This window comes from Xiphophorus couchianus, chromosome 19 (genome assembly GCF_001444195.1).
Source record: "Xiphophorus couchianus chromosome 19, X_couchianus-1.0, whole genome shotgun sequence".
Classification (NCBI taxonomy): Eukaryota; Metazoa; Chordata; class Actinopteri; order Cyprinodontiformes; family Poeciliidae; genus Xiphophorus; species Xiphophorus couchianus.
This window is the reverse complement of record NC_040246.1, coordinates 375,893-397,396: the sequence shown is the minus strand read 5'-3', so window position 1 is coordinate 397,396 and position 21,504 is coordinate 375,893. Positions and strand designations below refer to the sequence as shown.

Below are 21,504 nucleotides of genomic sequence, written 5' to 3'. Positions count from 1 at the left end.
GCCCCCTAGTGGCAGCACTGAGTATTTAACTCATTTACAGTTTCTTCCATTTGCTGAGACACTAAAATTAAAACTGCCTCTGAATTAAAGGGGAGTAAAGTGTCTAAAAAAATTATACTCTAAAAATTTAAATATTTTATAAAATTCAATTATAATGATTAAAAAAAAGTAGTTTTCTCAAACAGGACTCTAATAAAAACATATTTGGTAATGTATGTTTTAAATTGTCTTCAGACAAAATATGTGCATATTCTGGCATTTTAAAAATGTCTTTTTTTACTACAATATTACTACTTCATTCAGGATAAAGATTCACTTTTTCAAATATGATTTTCAATATGAAACTTGCAATAAAAGTAATATTTACAGTAGGTAATGTGCAAATGAAAATGATGGTGGACCATAAATGGTCCAACAGGCTCAGTAGATGGACAATGTCAGAAAATTGTGCAATTTTAAGGTTAACAGAAGGCAAATCATGTTCAGTGTGTCTATTTTTCTAAAATCATCATTTTAGATTTTTCTTCATATGACTGCTGCTACAGTCAGATTTATTTCCTGTGGTTAAATTAAGATTAGAAACCAAATAAAGAAAATAGTTTGATGCATTTTTTGATCATTTCCTCTGGTTTTTCTGGAGTACAACAAAACTTTAAGCACTCAAAACAAGCATCACAGCAAATACAAGATTTTATTTTAGATACAAGAAAATGAGATCACTTACACTTTTGAAATGATGTTAGCATAAAAACAGAAGAAAGAATGTCTCATTTGTAAAGTTGGCTTTTCCAGACCTACAGTTTCAGTTCAACAAATACTCAAGCGGCACATTTTCTCTTCTGTACTGATTCTAGTACAGTATGCTCAACACCTTTACTTATTATTATTATTATACAACTCAAACACACCAACGGGTCAACTTTCTTATTCTCTCTTAGTAGGAAGCAGGAAATCAGCTCCCCCTACTGGCCACATCATGACACTTTGAGTCCGGTGAATCTGATTAATGGCAGTCTTCACTCAGCTGCCCTTAAGATGCCGCCATTTATTTTTATTTTTTTTAACTTTGCCACTCTTGAATTTGACAAACGGGATTGGAATCGAAGCCAGTGAAGGCGGCGGAGGGAGACGTTCCTCACTCTGTGTTTACACGTCTTCCAACAGTAGCAGCAGCAGAGAGACAGCAGGCCCGTTTCTCAAAAACACACACACACACACACGTTACCAAAAGTAAACTCTGGTACTAAGTCTTAGCTGAAGCTAGCGGTTATTGAGCTCCAGCTGTTGGCGTTCGCCTCATTTGGCCATGGAAGACGCCACCTCCTTCTCCAAACTCTGAGCGAAGCGGTGGTTGAGGAAGAGGAGCTGGCCGTGAGGAAGCAGGCGGCTGAGCAGAACGTCGATCCGGCTGCTCTTCAGCAGGACCTGGAGGAGAACGGTTGCTACGGTGACAATTTGCTAACAGAGAGGTAGTTTGTTTTGGGTTTTTTTTACAGGAGAAGAATTTATTTATGTTTCTGAAACAGAGTAACTAACATTTTTAGGATCCGTTAATGTCAAACATGCCCACAGAATGATGCTGCCACCACCGCCAGACGTTACAGGAAGGATGGATTTCTCAAGTAGGATAAGATTTCTTTAAAGGTCAGAGATCTATTTGAGTTTCATCTCAACGCAGAGTGACAGATCTCAGAAACAAACAAAAAGAGCGTGCCGTGGTGGCGGAGGGGTTAGCGCGACCCACATTCAGAGGCAACGTGGCCTCAACGCGGCTGTCGCAGGTTCGACTCCTGGACCCGACGACGTTTACCGCATGTCTTCCCCCCTGTCCTGTCAGCCTACTTTGAAAAAAAGGGAGACTAGAGCCCACAAAAAGACCCCCTGTGGGGCGATAAAAAAAAAAAAGAAACAACCAAAAAAAAAGCTTTTCTGTCAAACGCTCAATTTTCCCACCGTTCTTTCAACTTTTGAATTAAGTGGTTTACTGAAGTTTGAGTAAAATTTACTTATGTATTTAAGACAAAATTCACACCGAATCCCTTGTTTTTGGTTGATCAGCCGATACAGACGTCTGGAAATCAGCCCCACTGTTGCCGACTCTGCGACTATATTTAGCCATTTTTCAGATATATACAAATATATATTGTTGCTATATTGAGTGATTTTACAGGCAAAAAAAGAAGAAAAAAAAAAGATTTTCAGCTGGACTTGGTGGGTCAGGATTTTTAAAGATCAGTGATCAGCCAGAAAACTGCATTCGGTGAATAGATCAGTTATTAGTTTGTGAAAGGACGCAACTAAAAAAATGATTGTACATGTTACGAGGAGAAATTAAAAGTTAAAGTGGTTTCTTAAAACACTGAAAAGAGAGAAATTTGGAGATTGTCATCATTTATGACAAGAAGATAAAAGATTGTTTCATCTCCATTAAGTTTGTTACAACTACAAACTACGTGGAATAGGAATCTGGGCTGGCAGTAAGAAATCCAAAGCCATAAGAAGTACTGTACTGTGCCATTCACTATCATAACAGCATCATGCGCCTGGATATGATCAGAAAACATTCTATATAAAAAGTTTCAACATCTTCTATCCAGGACCACATTTGAACCACAGTTTTAACCAAATGTTTTTTTATCCTGCCTCCTGCTCACCTCGCTGCCCTGCCCCAGCATGTGCAGGTTGTCCAGACAGTGCCTGGTCAGGTTTCTTAAGATGTCCTCAGCCAGCAGCAGGTTGTCGTGAGGCTCACAGGCCAGCGTGAAGCCCAGGCTCTGGACCCCCAGCCACAGGACGCTCATTTCCTCAGAGAAAGGGTCGCCCGCTCTCAGACGCACCACCCCGCTGTCTGCGTCCAGCAGGACCAGAGCCTCGTCGCCCGGCACCGCGTCCACCAGCTGCCGACCACTAGCCTCCCGTGACAGGGAGACGGCACTTCGGACCCGCCTTCAAGGAGAAACGGCATCACAGTTACTTAGACATTGTTCATTTCAAATGAAAATAGCTCAGAATAGCAAAATAAATGTTTCTCCTCATACTTTTCTTTACAAACTTTAACATGAAATGCAAAAAAAAAAAAAGCTTTTTTCTAATATGTGCGTTTACAGTAGCTGGAGATCATTGGAGCCTAAACACTGCCCCCTACCGGCTAACCAGTGCATTGCAGTTTGTTTGTTTTTTTTGCCAAGTCCACATTTCAGTATTTAGGCCAAAATGCTGAGGACTTGAAGAACATCTTGTTCATCTTTCCATAGCAAGAAACATTTGCAAGTAAAATAATTGTTATATTGCATTAATTTTATGTTAGGTGAGGAAATTTGAGTTGATTTAAGCATAGGTTAGACCATGTATCAGAGGGCAACTGAGAAAAATGTGAGAACATCAGTATGGAAAATACATTTATACATATATTTATTTTAAATCAAAGCTGAAGCCAAACTGGAACAAGTGGAGCAAGTCGAAGAGAACAGCAATTTTATCCAATGTGTTTTTCTACACTTTTCCAGCAAAGACATTGACCGACTTCTTCCACAAACAAGGAAGAGGTTTGCTGTTTGAAGTAGCCAATCAGGCGTCACGGTCTGTATAGAAGCAGCCCTGAGTTTGAGTTTGAAGGGTGAAGTTGATAGTTTAAATTAATTCACGATGTGCTTCAGCAGATGAATAGGGGTTGGCGATATGGACTTAAAATGTTATCACAATATTTTGTAGTACTGTTGTGGTAACAATAAAAAACATTTAAAACAAAACTATTACAAATTTTTGTAAGAATTCACGGAGCAACTAACATATGCTGCATATTGAAACACTTCGCTACTTCAAAGAAGTTTCTTTCTTCAAGACGCCACATAATGAAAGAAGTGTGATTCATATCTCTAACCTGCATATTGAAACTTCATTTAATCTGATTTTTGCATCTTGTGAAGCTCTTGAGGGAAAAAAACCTGCAAAAAATATTTTTGGTCCGTTTTATTTCAACATTAACTGGAATTTATCGTGACAAACTATGAATCAAAAATCTTGTAAGAAATTGATCACGATATTGATATTAGAAATGTCCGCCCCTACACGGGAACATTAAATAATTGATCAAATCATAAAAATTCTGAAATGAAATCAACACATTCATTATATGAAGCACAAATATTAATTATATTTCTAATAAATTATTTCAGCGTTTTCCGTTTTAATAAATTAATGACATTTAAATCACTTCATAAGTTCTACTCTGTCACTTCTCACTCTACATAACTTTAGTGTTTGATGCATTTAATGAACAGAAGAAAAAAATCTGAATTCTGAATATGTTGGCGAATAACCAATCATTAAAGGACCCATGCAAGGATTACACACCTGGATTATACATGTGGGTTTGTGTGACCACAAAACAGGACAAATACATTCCTGTCGTTTTCACCACTATTGACGGCGTCACTCTTGTTTGGGATTCATAATTAATAACTAGTCCCAGCGTACTCACCTGGCCACCACGGAAACCTTCTCCTTCTGCAGGAGTCTCCTCTCCTCCGGGGTGAACTCGCGTTGTTGTTTGGACAGAACCACCTCGTCTGGACCGAAGAGCCGGGAGTAAAGCACCCGACTCTCCCCGGCGGACAGAGCGCCGACTGGGCACACGGTGTGGATCAGGAAGCACCGCACCATTTCTCTAAAACGTCTTTCAAAAACCTCTGAGACGCCGCTCGGGTTCTAGGAACCATTTCAAAGAGCCACTTTGCATCCTCGGGATCTTTAACTTCCGCGTTGGTCAGGTGATCACTTGACCGGGTTGTTGCAATGCGATGTTTTAACCAGCAGAGGGTGCTCGAGATTTTTACATTTTTTTCAGTTTTGTCTATTGTTTATTAAACGGATTAAAATGTACATATGCACATACAGTCTAACATTTATATATTTACATCTATATAAAGGTGTTTTGTTTCTACATATCGCACAAAAGAAGTTCTAAAATATAAGAAAGTCTACAGAAAGCTGACTGTCACCAGAAGACAAGCAGAGCCAACTGGTTATCAAGCAGCTGCTGCTTCTTCAGAGAGGCCCTGCTCAGTTAATGTGTGTGTGTGTGTGTGTGTGTGTGTGTGTGTGTGTGTGTGTGTGTGTGTGTGTGTGTGTGTGTGTGCGCGCGCGCGCGCGCGCGCGCGTGTGTTAGAGGTTAAACTGCTGTGACAGCGTTAAAAAGAAGGACCACATTCATTTCTCCATTGCGGTCGTCTTCTCGTATTCTTTCCTGACAAACCCGCAACTATTGAAAAGCAGAAGTCATGAGGATGTTTGTGTTCCTGGAGTGTCTCATTCACCCAGACTGGAACAGGATGATACATGTATTCAATTCAGAAAAATCCATTACTGTTTAGAGGGCCGCAACTAATTCGGAATGTCTTTAAAAAGTGACTTTTTCCATGTTACAAAAGTAGGGTCATGTGACTTTAATGTAATGTGTCAGGTTATGTGCTGCCTACACCAAGTTTCAACGTATGTGTTGTGTGTTCAGAGCGGCGTAGTAACATGACATTTTACAAATCGTCAAAAAAAATGTACATTTTGCTGTAATGTGGCAAAACGACCTTCCATGTTTGTCATGGAAATGCAGCTTATGGCCTGATGTCTGTTCTTAAATTAGCTGTGATGTGTTGGGATATATCAGCCTACTTCAAGTTGTCACAAAGGTTCTATTCAATTGATTCTGTATGTTGTCACCCTTCTGAAATAATGGCCTTAAAGATGATTTAGGCAAAAACACAAGGGCCACTCTAAGGAAGCCACATCGTCATGTTGCATGAAACAGAACATGTGTGGGTGAAGAGCATCTCTGTGACACCTTATGCACATTTTCCTCAGCTAAAAGTCAACCATTACAGCTAAAAGTCAACCATTACAGCTAAAAGTCAACCATTACAGCTAAAAGTTAACCAAATATTTCCGTGAACATTCAATGTGAAAGTGAAGCCAAGTCGCTCTGCCTGACTCCGCTACAGCTGTTTGACGCGAGCCGCTTCTCAATCCGGGGTCTCATCGACTCGCAAAGGCAACAAGCGTGAGAGCCGCGCAGCAGTTCGGGTCTGGCTCCCCACAAGAAAAAACACTTAACCAGAGTTTCATTGTTTTGATCTGTGAGTCACATTTCCATGTGATGAAACATACCAGCTGAGTAAGAAGAACAGGATGTGGTGAAGGGAAGGGCCGCCGGCCAGTTCCATGGACCAATCAGGACGAGGCGCGCCAGTTTGAAATAGAGGAAGCTTAAAAACTGCACGTTTCAGCATTTATTTATTTATTTTGGTCTGCTGTGTGCATTCTTGACAAGGTGGAATGAAAACATCCTCGGCATGTGACAATATCATCAATCGCAAAAGAGACGATGTGCAGAAAGCGCCGGTTCCTGAAAAACCCTCAGAAGCAAAGTTCATTCCTGCACGCCCACGGGCCACACCGTGCCTGGGCTGCATGATTTGATTGACGGGTTGCAAGGCTGGTTGATTTACTGGCTGGTTTGTCAGTTTACTGTCAACGCCTCAGCAACCCGGTGGTTACAGGTCGTAGCAAGGCTGGAGGTTTTTGGTGCCAGGTTCAGCCTTGTATCATTTCAGTTTTCTGTGTAAGTACATGCAAAGGGCAGCGTCTGTCCTACGTACATATCGTCACCTTCTTAAAATAATCGCCCAAGTAATTTTTGACACAAATGGACTAAATTGTTTTTGCCTAAATCATCTTTAAGGCCATTATTTCAGAAGGGTGACAACATACAGAATCAATTGAATAGAACCTTTGTGACAACTTGAAGTAGGCTGATATATCCCAACACATCACAGCTAATTTAAGAACAGACATCAGGCCATAAGCTGCATTTCCATGACAAACATGCATGTTGATACTCTGCTAATGTCAAAATATTTAAAATTCACATATCCATTAAATAACAAATCCAGGTAACTAAAAATTAAATGATTTTTTTCTAGAAGAGACCCAAAAGTTTCTAGAAGAGACCCAAAAGTGCAAAAAGAAAAGAAACAAAATCCCACCTCACCTGCATACGTCTTCTCTTTTATCCGTCCCAGTTATTTTAACTCTCATCTCTTCAAAGGATTGATCTTTTTATTATTATTATTATTGCTACTGAGAGATGAGTGCTTTCTGGAGCCGTGGACGCTGTCGAGGCTTTAAATGACTGGATCTGATTTGACCTAATCGCTAACGTTCGACCATGACGATTGTGATGCGTCGCCTACAGAAGTTTCCCGTGTGAGCATTTTACTACAACTTTATTTGCTCAATGATTGGACGCGTCACCAATACAGCCTGAACGTCTTCATGTCGGCCACGTTTCCAATCCAGCGAACAGCAAAAAAAAATTGTGTCTTTACTTTATCAACTTTATCAAAAATGTTAAAAGTGTTTTCAGTCAAGCCAGTGCCAGTAAAACAACCAAGCTTTGTCATTTTTCATAGAGAGCGGTCCGGCTTTGGGTTGAGGCTTTTTATGGCTGCGGTCAAGCTGCATATCGTCAAAACCTGATCAGAAAACGACGCTGGGATGTTTTTATGTACAAAACTGCACTTGCTTTCCCTTTAAAAATGCCAGAATTGATCAGAATTTGCTCAAATTAATTGATTTCAAAGTAATAATCCTTCACTGAGGTCAAAGCATTTTCATCTATTGGGGAATTTAACGTGTCTTTAAAGACTTTCCTAGTTTGACATTGGGTCAATTTATTTTTATATGTCCTTGTAATGAGTGACTGTGTGCTTTCTTGATCAGTTCTTGTAAGATTCAAATATGTGTTTTTCTAACATTTGCTCTCCACTGAAAAAAAATCGTAAAAATGTTATGTACTTTCTAGGGCAAATATCTTAGTACACATGAAGTAAGACAAAACTAACTTACAGGTAACTTGTTCTAAGTCAATAATTCCTTAATGTTGATGAAAAACACTCGTTCCACTGGAACATTATTTTACTTATGACATTTTTCCTGTGTTATAGATGAAATAATCTGCCAGTAGAACTAATACATGTTTTTAAATGATTGACTTAAAACAAGCTCTGGTCTTGCTGAAAAGCTTTTGTCTCATTTCAGGTGTACTAAGATAGAAAATGGACCAAAACTACTTTGAAAGATTTTGTGTTTGTGCAGCGTCTAGGATGGGTCACGTTTCCGACAACACGTGCTCTGAATATTTGTTTTGTTTCTTTAACGGGAGAACTGTTAAACTCTCGTCAAGGCCCGTCATGCAGCCGGGGTCTGCCTCCAAAGAAAGGAATGTGTGTGTGCGTGAGTGTGTGTGTGTGTCGGAGGAGGGAGCGGACACGTGCTGGAACAAAGAGGCCACTCCCCAGGCTGGCTGCTGGAGGGAGAATTTGAAAAAAAATAAGAGCAGCTCTGTGTGCAGGAAAAGCAGCGGGCCCCGCCAAGCAGAGCAGAGGAGCAAACAAAAGAGCAGATGTGCTACACTTAGAGTTCAAACATGGAAACAAGCTTCTCTGCGCACCGGAGGCTCGCTCTGCAGGTTTATGGAGCCGTCTAGATAAGCGGACGTCAGTGGGGGAAAAAAAACACAAACAAATCTGAAAGTAATTCAAATCTGAACTGAGACTGCAGCTGCTTTGATCCTATAGAAAGATTTTAGTTTCTATTATTAAAGAAACACTTTCCTCAAAGTTTCTGAATCATGGAAGCTTTTAGCTGGGACACTGTGGGAAGCATTCACACTGTAAATAATTCACAAACCAATTTCTTACATCAGAGATCAGAAGTTTAGATACACTCCTTAGAGTGTGATGATTATATATATATATACAGTATATATGTATATATATGCTCTTTTTCCAGGATGTGGAATATAACTGCAATTATTAATCAATAAGAATTTATTGGTGACTTTCTTTAATCCAAAACAGACTCAAAATGTTCATACATACACTCCATTTCTGGGGAGTCCAAACTTCTTGCCACAAATTTTAGATTTTCTTTTTATTATGGGTCGATACGGCACCACAAAAAAAAAAACAAAAAAACACCTGACTGATGCTACATGACGCGGGTTTCAATCCGTCCGTAGCGGAAATGTTTGACTTCTAAGTTTCTCCATCTACTTTTGCAGGCTATAAGCAGAAGCAACCGATAGCCGTCAGTAACTGACGCAATCCTATTGTAGAATAAGATATGAAATCAATATTTATTATTGATTCCTTCTTGTATTTTTAACACTGGTTTACACCTGATTCCACGTTTTAGAGGAAGTCGTCGCCATTTCTTCAGACAGCAGTACTTGTCCCGCCTGCTGCTCTCTCCGGCTCAGGTGCGACTTTTCAGGCAAGATTTCCTGAGCTCGTCCTTCCAGTCTAACTCAATTCATTATTAGGAGCCTGGCCAACAAGGACTGAACTAATAATTTTTAAACAAAAAAAAAAAAACAGACTGAACTACTTCGTTCATTTCCCTTGTTGCCATTGCCAAAACTACAGGCAGACAAAAGTGATAAACACGTCATCTTTCATGACTTCTTCTGTTCGCTGATTGGCCAGATTGAAATTCAACCGGAGAAATCCCAAACTGAGCCGGGGTGCGTAGGCAATAAAAAAAACATTAAAATTACCTTCAAATTAATTGCTTAAAATAAAAGGGGGAAATAAAAAAAAAAAAACTAGTCTATCCTCAAAAATAACTTGCATTAATAGAAAAAATAAAATAACTGATATCCAAGAATACCTGTGACCTGATTCCACATTTTACAGAAAGGCTTCAAACCCGTCTGAATTCATATAGGATCTTTATTTCAGCAGCTCCACCACAAGCCTGCACCAAAATACTGAAGCCACCCTACTGACACTCACACAGGTTCAGAAACAGGGCAAAGACCGTTTTATCTTTGAAAATTAAGAAGTCACAGCAAAGAAAAAAAAAGAAGATAAAAATCAAAGATCTTTTCACTCTTGCCGACCTGCAGCATAAGAAAAAACTTGAACAGTGCAGTTAACAGGTAGTTTGGTTTGCTTTGGTATTTTCACTGAGAGAAATGAACAAGTATTGCAATTGGTCAGGAAGGAGAGGAGAGAAAATATCTGACTTCATCTTTTTTTTGCATGTCACTACAAAATCTAATTAGCATTTTTTGGAAATCCTGAAAAAGGTACTACAATGATATCGAAAAAAATAATAATAAAAAATTGGGGCCCAAATCGTAAAAACAATATACATTACAAAGGAGTAGGGAAAAAAAGCACCTTATGGTGTTAAAATCAAGTGCTTAAAATGGCAGGGAAAATAATAATAAAAGACGTGATTTATCATTTGGTTCAGTTGTATTATTGCAATGTCACTGATTTGTGCTTCCAGATCAATCAAAATTTTATATATATATATATATATATATATATATATATATAAAGAAAAACAAACAGGTAAACATGAGCAATAGGTCCAAGTGGTTTTCTTAAAACACAGTCACTTTGTAGAACATCAGCCCTCTGTGAAGGAGGAAGCTTCTTTCCTTTCAAGTCTTTCCCCATCTGGAAATGGAGCATAAATACGTAAACAAAACTTGGGGATTTGCTAAAAAAAAAATGTTTTAAAAAGGGGGGGAAATAAAAGAAGAAAAAAAAAAGCCCCTTTCTGTTGGTGTTATCCAAAAAGGCTTTTCTAGTGGGTGGGCTGCATGGGGAGGGCCTGCTGAGTCCATTTGTACGGGGAGGAGGATGAGAGGAGCTGGTCGTCACCATTTCTTCAGGCGGCAGTACATGTCCCGCTTGCTGCGCTCTCCGGCCCAGGTGCGACTTTTCAGGCGGAATTTCCTCAGGTCGTCCTTGAAGTCTTCGTGGTGCATCGGCCGATAGGACTGGGGCTCACACTGGGTCTGGACGGGACAAGAACACACATTTAGACAAACACACACACACCACAACTTTAACCTAGCAATAGTAAAATTGACAAATACGGCTGTTGTAAATTATGATAAAAGTACAAACTTTGTCCAGCTTGCACCTGTCCATGAGACACACACAAAAAAGCTAGCTTACCAGCAAGGGTACATTACCAGCAAGTTAGCCTTGAGTCACAGAACTGACATTAAATTCTCATGAAAAAAAAAACTATATGTAAAGATTAAATAGTCCTATCGACAAAATTTAAGACCTTGAAACATTAAAAGGTCACCTTTTTTTTGATGAAAATATTGTTAGAACTTAATTTTACATACCATATTTTCCGCACTATAAGGCGCACCAAAAAACCTTCAATTTTCTCAAAAGCCGACAGTGCGCCTTATAATCCGGTGCGCCTTAAATACGGACCAATATTGAGCCACAACAGGTCTCCTAACTACGGTAAGTAGCCGCCGACTTCATTTTCCCCCATAGAAGAAGAAGCGCGCGGTGCACGCTGGGTTTTGTGTAAAGACCCCAAAATGGCTCCTATTAAGAGACACGCTGACGACGCAGAGTTTAAGCTCAAGGCGATCAGTGACGCAGTAGAACACGGGAACAGAGCAGCAGCCAGAGAATTTAACATGAATGAATCAATGGTGCGGAAGTGGATATATATTGTGATTGCACTAACGTTTGATTTACCGTAACAGTATCAGACTGTTTTTTATGTGTTTGTTGAATCGAGGAAAAGCTCCCCTCCACTATATGTTACACCTTGCTGTTGTTAAAAGATAAACTGTGTCACGAAAATACCACGTCACTGACTTTACCACGGGGAAAATAATAAAACATCTGTTTATTTATTTTGGGAATGAACTGAGTTTTCAGAACGCTGGTTTGTAATCTATTAATAAAGTTTGACTGACCTATCTGACTATTTTGTCGACATTCCCTTTAGCACAGCTCCATCTAATGGATGCATAACGTAACCCCAGCCTCTACTGTAGCGTCTATTCTATGTGCCTTATATATGAAAAAAGTTTTAAAATAGGCCATTCATTGAAGGTGCGCCTTATAGTGCGGAAAATACAGTACATTCATTTGAGACTACAGGGACATGCAAAAACCCAGAAAAATGACGAATCAGGCCTAGAACTCCATGTCATCAGCATAAAGGGAATCTGTAGCTGAACTACCTGGAAAAAAGGGAAGAAGTCTTTGTATCCGCCCTTGAGGATGTAAAGCTCAGGGTAGTGGAGATTGGGATACACGTTGACGGCGCGGTCCTGTTCCCTGACGAAGCGGCACATTCGAGGGCCACGCTCCGACGAGAACTCGCAGTGGAAGACAATGACAACTCGCTTCTCTGTGGAGGAGGGGATGATGGGGGTCTTGAAGAGGAAATCCTCCACTTGGTCTTCTTGGTGCAGGTTCAAAGCCCCCTGAGACAGAACAGGGACAGCTCAGAATACAAAGAAATCATCTTTATACATGTTTCTACCTCATCAGGTTAAAACTGAAGAGAAAGTTCAGTACATTTATTTATTCTGTTCAATGGATTGACTTACCTTGATGTGTCCGCCTTCAAACTCGTAGGGGTAGCGGCAGTCTATGACGATGACCTGATCTACGAGGTGATCAAACTGGCCGGTGAGAGCTGCCACCATCTACAAGTTGACAGAACGCCCAATAAAGTTAGGAAAACATAATGTATCCATGCAACCAGTTCATGGATTCATGGATGAACGAGGCAGGATGAGAGTAGTCACCATTTCTGAGGTAATGTACTTGAGGTCTTGATGTTTTCCGTCCACCGTTGGAAGAACGAAAGGCTTAAAGACAAAAAGGTAATTGGATTGGAAAAGTTGTTTCCTTCTTTAAACAACAACTAGAGCGAAGGGTTTCAGTCTCTCTAACCTTAGTGAAGTCTCCGATCAGCTCATTGGAGCCGTCCGACTTGTCCAGAAGCTTCTCGATCTCTGCGTGACAGAAGGACTTGGACCGTTGGAGCAGCGAACAACTCTGGAAGTAGAATAGAAAAGGATTGAGGAGAAAGTTGTGGAAGTAAGGATGCATGTTCTAACTGCCTAACAAGTCAGCAAACCAAGATGGATGCCGTGTTCAGAGCTATTCAGTTAGGACATTGTAGGTCTGGATTTCCATGGCAATTAGAGAATAGCTCTGATAAAGACTCAACAAATTGGCTGGTGACTAACTGGACGATTTGCAGACTGAGCAAATTAGTAAGAATGACATTCTTACTAATAGTAAGAATTTTAGTATTAATAAGTAAAAATCCCACTGCAGACATGTTGACATGTCAAATCTGATCTTTAAAACACAGATGAACTAACGCCTCAATGAGACGAAGTCTTTCGAAAAATCCCTCGCTAGTGTGCAAAGGTTGCTGAGGCACTCGTCCTTAAGTTCTCCTCACAAACAGACTTCCCTCTCCGACGTGGGCACATTACAACAAAAAATAAAGAGGCTCTGATGCTGTGGATTAATACAAACATTTTGACTTGTCCACTTGCAACTTCGGCATAACTGAACTACAAAAATTACTGCGAGGAAAATGGAGGATTCACAGAACTAATTAGCTGGAAGTCAAGACCTTGTTTAACAGCTCCACAGTATATGACATCATAGCATTTGCTAAGATAATTTTATAGGCTATAGAAAACAGACTGAAAAATGTAACCCACAGGAAAACATCTTTACAGCATCAGGACAGAATACATGAAACATTTTTACACTCCTAGACACTCAAATCCTGCTGAAGCGCAGAATAGCTTGTGAGCAACTAAAGTTCTTGCATATGTTGGGCATTGGTAAATTATCGATAGTTTACATTTCCTCCCCTTTAAGCACAGAAACTCACCGTTCTTGGAGATTCTGGACTTTGGTCCAGCTTGGTTAAAGGTGTTCCTGCGACGCTCCGCCGCCTCTTCACCCTCACAGGAGTGTTTTCATCGGCAGGGCAGTCGGGACGCTTCACGGCGGGGCGGGTCACCGGGCTGGGCATGGAGGGCGACCGAAACAAGTTCCGTGGCCGACACCGGACGATGGGCTGCGGAGAAACAGATCATTTCTAAAAACTAGTCTTCATTTCACATCTTTGTTGACACTGGTGCATATTTTAATAACTTACAGAGTCCTCTCCTGTATTGTCAGCCACAAGTGGCGCAGTGAGCAAGCTCACCATTCCTGTTGGCATCCCAGAATCATCCTGCAAGAAACCCTTGATGAAATTACTTTCCATTTCTTTTTAAACTAAATCCATATACGTTTGTACGGCATCTTACCGCCATGTTGTCATAATCCAAAAAGCCGTCGTCTTCGTCGTCGTTCAGAGAGGAAGTCAGGGAGGAGCGCCTCAGGAAAACGGGGCTTGAATCGTATTCAAGCTGCTGGATTGGCGGAGGTGAAGAGAGCTGCGAATAAGAAACAAAATAAAGAAAACAACATTTGTTTCTTTCTAAAAGCTAGGTCGCGACCTCTAGAACAAACATGGACGGATTCTTCAAACGTTTTCTCACCATGAGAGCTGGAGCGGAGCTAGGACGGGCGGCGAAGGCGTCCTTTAAATGTCCTCCGTTGAAGGAACGCCCGCGACACCGAGACACGGGCTTGGATGGTTTCTTGAATTCAAAGAACTCCTAAGTGTAAAAAGAAAAAGAAAAAAAAAAACAAGAGGAGAGAAAAGAATAATACATTTTAAATTTGAGGAATCTGCAAAGACATCTACAAAAGAGAAGTGAGTTCTATTCACAGCGATATCCATGTGTTTCAGCTAATAGCCTGGGTATTATCGTCTTTATCCTCATTAATCCACTTGAAGCAGAGAAGATTTAAACAATGACTTCGGAGATTCTAAATGAAATGGAGTCAAACTTAACCTGAAAGATGCAATGCTATTGCCATGGTAACAGTATTTCTAGATGCTTTGGAGGGAGAATGACCCACTGACCTCTGGCATGTTCTCCTTGTTGTCAAACTGAGAGACTGAGGGCTTCATTTGTTGAGGCTGCTGGCCAAATATTCCGTAGCGATTGGAATCCGTCTCCTGTCCTTTCAGAGCCGGACTGAAGCCCAGGAGCTGGGGCTGAAATGGGAACCAGTTAGCCAACCATTGATGGAAATCCCACTTAAATGGGCAGCATTATGTGTATAATGCCTTGAAAGTGTGACTGTCTCTTTAAGAAGCACCTGTTCTTTCTGAAACTCCGCCTTCAGGAAGTCATCACAACATGACTTCTATTAATCCTTTGATGCTTTTATCAGTGCTTTGCTAAGTAGTTTCTATGGACACGTTGCAACGCGACACTCCCAGCATAAAAATGCTCTGCAACCGTAGCTACAATTGGTTTTAGCCATCATGTTGTCAACACAACGCGCTAAATTTTAAATGTACGTGTAACAAAAGAAAAAGGGACACAGTGCTTTGCTAATAACTGTAGCAACTAGGTAACGAGGTCAGAAATGTTGTTTTAATAAAAAATGGCGAGGGAGAGGGAAGTAGGTTAGTTATGCTAGCTTGACTTTGACAACTTTAACATGTAGATGTGCTGCAGAATTAGGTGTTTTGATTCAGAAAAAAATAAATAAAAGGTGACATGCCAACTCTGACAGATCATCAGTAAAGCGGGTGTTTAAATTAGCTAATCAACCATTTCTGTTGTAGATTAGTTATCACAGGGGTCACTTTTTAATAATTGCAAAATAAACATTGAGCTTGAAAACAAAACTAACCCCAACTAAAAAATGTATTATTTGGAACTGTTCTACCACGGTTATGGGTGGCATGTAAAAGAATCGTCTTTTTCCTCTCCAGCATTGTTCGCACGAGCGAAATTTCAGGATGGAAACAATGACATGCAACGCGTCTATAAAAACCTCCCATGCTCAGTCCCACCAGGTGTTTGCTAATTGCTGCTAGCTAATCTGAAGGAACCGAGTTGGGATGCTGCACTTTGAAAGTCCAGCCTGGCATTTTGAACCGCTGAATGGTTGCCATGAGAGATCAATTTCTCAAAACATGCATGAATCAAAGCAACATATTTTTAGAACATGCTGTCAATTTTACATAATACTGCCCCATTAAAGTCTTTTTTCTGCTTTACTGCTATATTTTTTCATTTCATCTTCTACAAATCAATTAAAATCTTAGTTGATTTAGATGTTGACATTTCACTTAATGCAACAGAAATTAGATGCAACAGAACAGAAACTTACTGGCAATGAGTTGATTCTTCTAATTGGCTTCTTCCTATAAAAATAAAGGCAAAAAATGGAATTTGAATTAATACAGATCATAATTAGTCAACAATTCCCTACCACAAAATTCTGTACTTTTACATATAAATACCTCATTTAGCTCCAAATTTACTGTGAACAGCTACTTCATTGATACAATTCTACAGGGACACTAGCCTGAAAAATCCTAAGACTTTGTTATGTGTGACCAAGGCTTTTGCAATAAACTACTAGTCATTTAGAGTGAATACATTAAAATTAGCTCCATTTCTGTTCTCAATGTTTTTTGAAGGAATTTTGTTTAGAGACATAATCCATTTTATTTACAGTTTTTGTTGTGCGTTTTTCTTTTTTCCATTTTATTGTTTTTGGTTGTCATATTTTAGATTAAAAAAAACTTAATCGATCATTTCTGGAACAGCCCTATTTGTAACTAGGGCTGGACCATTAACAAAAAAAAAATCTGTTGGTTTTTGAATATTTAATTTTTGGAAAAATCTGGATTTCCCCTTAAATGGAAACTTGAATCCTTTTTATTTTCCATATAATGCCAGCATGAACAACACTGGCATCTTGATTGGCAAGCATGTTTTACAGCTTCCAATTATTTTTACTCTGAAGTCAAGGTTCATAGAATATTAGGACCCAGCTAAGATTCTTTATTCTAGTATGACTGAGGATCATTGCGCGTAACGGAAACTCTGTAAATTCTAGACACTAACGGGTACCATAGAATTGCACAAAGATCCATGAGGAACGACGGAGTCCCAGAGCAAAACTCTGTGAAAGAGGTGTACGGAGCCTCGTGCCAGAAGCCCGTTGAAAGGCTGTTTACATCGTTTTAAACTGCGTGATTGTGAGCGTGAGTGGAAATAAAAATACCAACAGGTATTTTGTTCCATATAACACAGTAGGAGTGTAACAGGTAAACCTTTTATGGATGCAAAAACAAGAACCCTCCACTTGATGACTTTGTGTTTCTGTGTTTGATATGACGTAAAGCACTTTGGAATACCTTGCTGCTGAAATGTGCTATACAAATAACATTTGATTGATTGTAAATAAAAAATGTTTTTAAATCTTACAAGAGTACAGTTGTAGAAGCTACTACATGAAAAATAAAATTTGTATTGTTGAGCTACTTTGACATCAGTTTTAAAGATGAGGTAATATTTAAACTTTTAGCACAAAAGCTTCAAATTATTTTCTGCAGCCGAACTTTGAAATGATCGTGCCAACAAATTCAGCTGGTCGAGTTAGAGCTCCATAATTCTAAAAGCTTTTCTTCCCCCTCATTAAAATGTTTCCATTCTGGTAAAATTGTTTTTATTCTGCTGATATGACAACATTCTTGTAATCAAAACAAAAAATAATATCATAATCAAGTCCTAATACGCCAACGTTCAAATCACAGAGAGGATTTTTAAAAAAAAGACACTTCCTGAAAATATGTTGTCATTTGTAATTTAATTTAGAGAAGAAAAAAAATAATAATAAAAACTGGATCTTGTATGCACCCCTTCAAAATGGCAACAAACGACAATTGACTTCATGATTGAAAACAAACAAACATAAAAACTTACTCGTTGAAAACTCGCCGTGACTGCTGAATGGCTTTTTCAAACCTGCAACAACACAAAAAGAAAACCATCAGGAGTTCAACAAGATGTTCCGCTGCAATTGTAAAGGAAGTCCTGTGTCTGGATTGGTGGCTGCCGATCAAAAGGACCGCCACACCTGCTCAGCCTCTGAAGAGCCAGGGAGATTTGAGGAAGTTGGGTGAATCAAAGAGGTAAGAGGTGGTGCTTTGTGCCCACCTGTATGCTAAACAAGCAGAGCTGAGAGCCAAGAATGCAGCTTAGAGAGAAGAGAGGGTTTTGGGTGGGAGGGAGCAGGAGAAGTGATGCAGAGATCAGCTAATCTAGCAGCCGCCAGCGCTGCTCAGCCTGTAGCTGGAGGAGTTCTTTGTTAGCTGATGGGGGAGCGTGTCCCATTCATCCAGCTCTAGAGGACGGGAAAGCAGTTGTTCTATAGGGGTAGCCCTCATTTCTATAGCGCAGATGCAAAAAAACCCCTTTCCTTTTGTTCACTTATTGAAACACCACGGCTGAAGAGTGTGCCAAAACCCAGAGATGGGAGTCGTCTCTCCAACACAGCGATGTTCAAGCCTATTGTATCGCGACCAAAACTGGAGAAATTAAACTACTGCCAGGCCACAAAAGTTTAAAAAAATAAACATTTCTAGATGTCCAATTTTTTTTTTTTAAATCTGTATATTATTAAACCTAGTTGTTTTTTGTTTTTTTTACACACAAAAAAAGTTATAAAAAGACATCATGCAGCCACCAATTTGAGAAACACATATTTTGTCAAGGGGTCTCATCAAAAACCATCAATACACATCAGATGCGTTACTCAATGTTATTATGGTTCAAAGGCAACTCTAAACAAGTGGCTTTTTAGTGTTGATTTTTATAAACTGTTTAGCAGTTTATAAAAGATCCAAAATATAAAGAAGGGCTTTAAACTGTTGCCTTACAAAAAAAAATACAATTGCCTTGTCTAACTTCTTTAAAACGTTTCCCACGTTTTAAAAAAAATAAAATAAAATTTCCAGTGCTACTATGGCATTCTGTAAAAATGCACAGCTCAGTCAAAAACAACCAATCAGAGTCAGGAGGAGGGTCTTGGCACTGTCAATCATCCTCCTGAATGTGCTGCTAAATGTGCTAATGGTGGAAAAACAAACTGGCCGTTACAGTCAAAAGTGCTGGCTATGCTAACTAGCTTTTGCATTCATGGTGAACCAGCTGCAACATAGCAGAGAGCAAGTGGGAGGGGATGAGCACCAGAGTGATTGACAGCATTAAGACCCTCCCTGAACTGGTTGATTGTTTCTAACCGAGCGTTGTATTTCTGAAGCTAGTACTTGGAGCGCGGGGAGACGGCAGAGAGGAGCTTGATTTTATTCACAGATTATTTGTCTTAAACTGTCACAACAAAATGATAATTTTAACAAATGTTTATTTTTTATAAACATTACCTACTGCCACTTTAATTGTTTATTTTGTGGGCCAAATTTATTTTCTAAATCATTCTTGTCCTGCGGTCAGAGGCCAAACAAAATCCTTTCAACATCACACTTGGTACACACCTGCTCTAACATGAGAGCAGAGAACATCCTCCTCCCCAATCCTGGAGGTTTCCTAGCAACCCAGCAGCTGGGAAAGGAGGTCATTGAGGCCTTTAACACCCGGCCTCTTAGCCGCTGTGAAGAACTTCCATCAGACAGCAGTAGATGTCTCAAACTGAGTCAGGAGGCCACCCAAGATCAGCCAACTGCTCGAGATAACAATGAAGCAGACACGCGCCACAGAGGGCCGTGTTTGGGTTTACGCAGCGATAATACAGTCCAAATATGGCTTTTTGCCAAATACCAACAATGTCTCACCAAGAGTTATAAGAATCGACCACTGTCAGGACATTTTGTCTACCAAAAATAAAACTACAGAAGATTAAAAACCTTTTTTTTTTTAAATCAGCTTCTCTGGTAAAAAAAAAAAAAAAAAAAATCAAAAACTTAGGATTCACACTGTTTCATGCAAAAGTTGAATTAAAATCTGAAAATAATAAAATTAAATAGACATGATGTTTGAGGTAATGATGAAAATCTTCAAAAGTACTACTGCCAAAAAAAAAAAGAAGTTATTTCCACTCTTATGAGTTACATTCTCAGACATATGCCGTTAGTTGTTATGATTATAAACAAAGAAAAAGAACCTTCTCAGTTTTTATATAGAAAAATGTATATTTTTTTGAAGACAAACCCAGTCAAGGAGAGACAAAAAATTAGGTGATTATGATTTCTGGCTGGTTGAATCTCTGAAAAATAAAGTTTCTATGCTGACACGACTCCAACTGCAGTCAGATTAGTGGAACAATAATCCTATAAATTAAAAATGAAGCTTGGCTAAGCTGAACCCAAGCACATGGTTAGAGAAGTGGGGGCTAAAGAGGTGTAAGGGGGGGCAGCAACAAACTACCGATTAGAAAAGACAAGAGGACAGGAAAAAAAATTAGAAAAAAGAAACTCACGTGTCTTCCACTTCCCCATCCACAGGACTAGGAAGATCTAAGCCAAGGCCTGGGAAGATGGGAATCTCAAATTTATTCAGAAGACTCAAAAAAGCAACAGAAACAGAGCTGCTGTTCATGAAGTATGGGGATGAAATTAGCAGCAATGAATTAACCTGAGATCCCGAGGCATAAGATCTAATGCCATCAATAAAAAACTACAATAGATTCATCTTGAGCTCACCAGCATCAGATGAGACGTCTGAGGCGAAAGAAGGAACCTTCTCCAGGGGGGGATGATTTCTCCTTTTCGGGGTATCAGATTGGCTGAGAGAGTGAGCGAGTCAAACAAAGACACATTTATATTCTGCAAACTTTTTAAAAATAGTTTTGTAACTATACAAAAAATAAATAAATGGTACCTTCCAAGGCCTGCTAAATTGTTCATGTCCAGAGCCAAATTGGTGACCGGAGACAACACGGTCGCTGGTCCGGGGGAGAACAGATTCCTGCAGTGCGAACTCCTTCCGCTGACGTCGGGGAGATTAAGCGAGGAAAGCCCGGGGATCGCATTGGGCCTGCTTTTGAAAGCGACGCTTTGCGGGCTAGCACTGCCGAAACGGGGCTCCATCTTCCCTGCTTCTTAACCTGGATAAATCCCGGAGATAACAGTTTAGGGGTAAATTTAGCCTGAGCTTTGAGGCCAGACGATGCCAATGAGTAAAACACTCAGTACACGCTATCCCGGAAGCTAACCAGCCAGCTAGCGTGAATTTAAGAACACATTTCCAAAAATGCGTCTCCGAAACACCGGTGGTAGGTGACCCGGTGGCTCCGCGTGGACAAAAACGTTCATTCGGCCTTGTAAAAAATATCTAGAGCCACATAATGACTACCTGTGCCAGAGAGCCGAACGACACGGTGTTACCTCTCTGGCAGCCCCCTGGTCTCTGAGAAAGCTTGTGGCTGCTCGTATTTATGTTCAAAATAGAACTCCCGAAGCGGCAAAGTTTCATCCAATCAGAAACGCCGTAACATCCAGCTAGCCAATTGGAGCCCAAAACGCCCCTTTCCTGTTGTTCTCTCAGCGGAGAAGGATGTGACGCAATGCTTGTGATTCTTTTTATGTTCTCTTCTGAAACTTTTGTTAGACTCTTGTGGAAATAAAATGGAAAGTGAGGGTATATGAAACTGTTTAACTAAACTGTCTTTGAAGTATTTTTTTTAAATAATAACTTGCTGACACATTAAAACAAACAAGAATGTGTGCATTTTCTAAATGGAGTGATTCTGTTTC

The 21,504-nt window shown here is 39.9% G+C and overlaps 2 protein-coding genes across 5 annotated transcripts; both read right to left on the bottom strand.

The window, feature by feature from the left end:
* Positions 1–672: 672 nt before the first annotated feature.
* Positions 673–4,777, bottom strand: ap5s1 (adaptor related protein complex 5 subunit sigma 1). The gene is made up of 3 exons (XM_028001634.1): positions 4,481–4,777; positions 2,655–2,946; positions 673–1,425 (listed from the first exon to the last, which is right to left on the bottom strand). Exons 1-3 carry the CDS (start codon positions 4,660–4,662, stop codon positions 1,297–1,299), a joined length of 603 nt encoding a protein of 200 aa, XP_027857435.1. The 5' UTR covers positions 4,663–4,777; the 3' UTR covers positions 673–1,296.
* A 4,990-nt stretch (positions 4,778–9,767) lies between these two features.
* Positions 9,768–21,200, bottom strand: cdc25b (cell division cycle 25B). Of its 4 annotated transcripts, none has more exons than XM_028001608.1 (16): positions 21,104–21,200; positions 20,630–20,855; positions 20,452–20,534; positions 20,229–20,277; positions 17,717–17,758; positions 16,113–16,146; positions 14,848–14,982; positions 14,417–14,536; positions 14,183–14,311; positions 14,029–14,106; positions 13,759–13,947; positions 12,795–12,899; positions 12,647–12,709; positions 12,446–12,544; positions 12,074–12,319; positions 9,768–10,867 (listed from the first exon to the last, which is right to left on the bottom strand). In XM_028001608.1, the coding sequence occupies exons 2-16, from the start codon at positions 20,836–20,838 to the stop codon at positions 10,727–10,729; spliced, it is 1,722 nt and encodes a 573-aa protein (XP_027857409.1). In that variant the 5' UTR covers positions 20,839–20,855; positions 21,104–21,200; the 3' UTR covers positions 9,768–10,726. The 4 variants fall into 4 exon arrangements, with proteins under 4 accessions (XP_027857409.1, XP_027857408.1, XP_027857410.1 ...); XM_028001609.1 differs by having other exon boundaries at positions 10,489–10,499; positions 10,700–10,867; positions 20,630–21,170; XM_028001607.1 differs by having other exon boundaries at positions 20,630–21,169.
* Positions 21,201–21,504: the final 304 nt, after the last annotated feature.

Bases quoted from the DNA above. Each gene is read 5' to 3' on its own strand.
- ap5s1 (XM_028001634.1), bottom strand. From the start codon at position 4,662: ATGGTGCGGTGCTTCCTGATCCACACCGTGTGCCCAGTCGGCGCTCTG. The intron at 2,947-4,480 runs GTGAGTACGCTG...TTCTCCTTGAAG, and splicing joins AAGGTTTCCGTGGTGGCCAG to GCGGGTCCGAAGTGCCGTCT. The intron at 1,426-2,654 runs GTGAGCAGGAGG...GTTCTCCTCCAG, and splicing joins TGCTGGGGCAGGGCAGCGAG to GTCCTGCTGAAGAGCAGCCG.
- cdc25b (XM_028001608.1), bottom strand. From the start codon at position 20,838: ATGGAGCCCCGTTTCGGCAGTGCTAGCCCGCAAAGCGTCGCTTTCAAA. The intron at 14,107-14,182 runs GTAAGATGCCGT...GGTTTCTTGCAG, and splicing joins TGGATTATGACAACATGGCG to GATGATTCTGGGATGCCAAC. The intron at 10,868-12,073 runs GTAGTTCAGCTA...TGTCCCGTCCAG, and splicing joins ACTTCTTCCCTTTTTTCCAG to ACCCAGTGTGAGCCCCAGTC.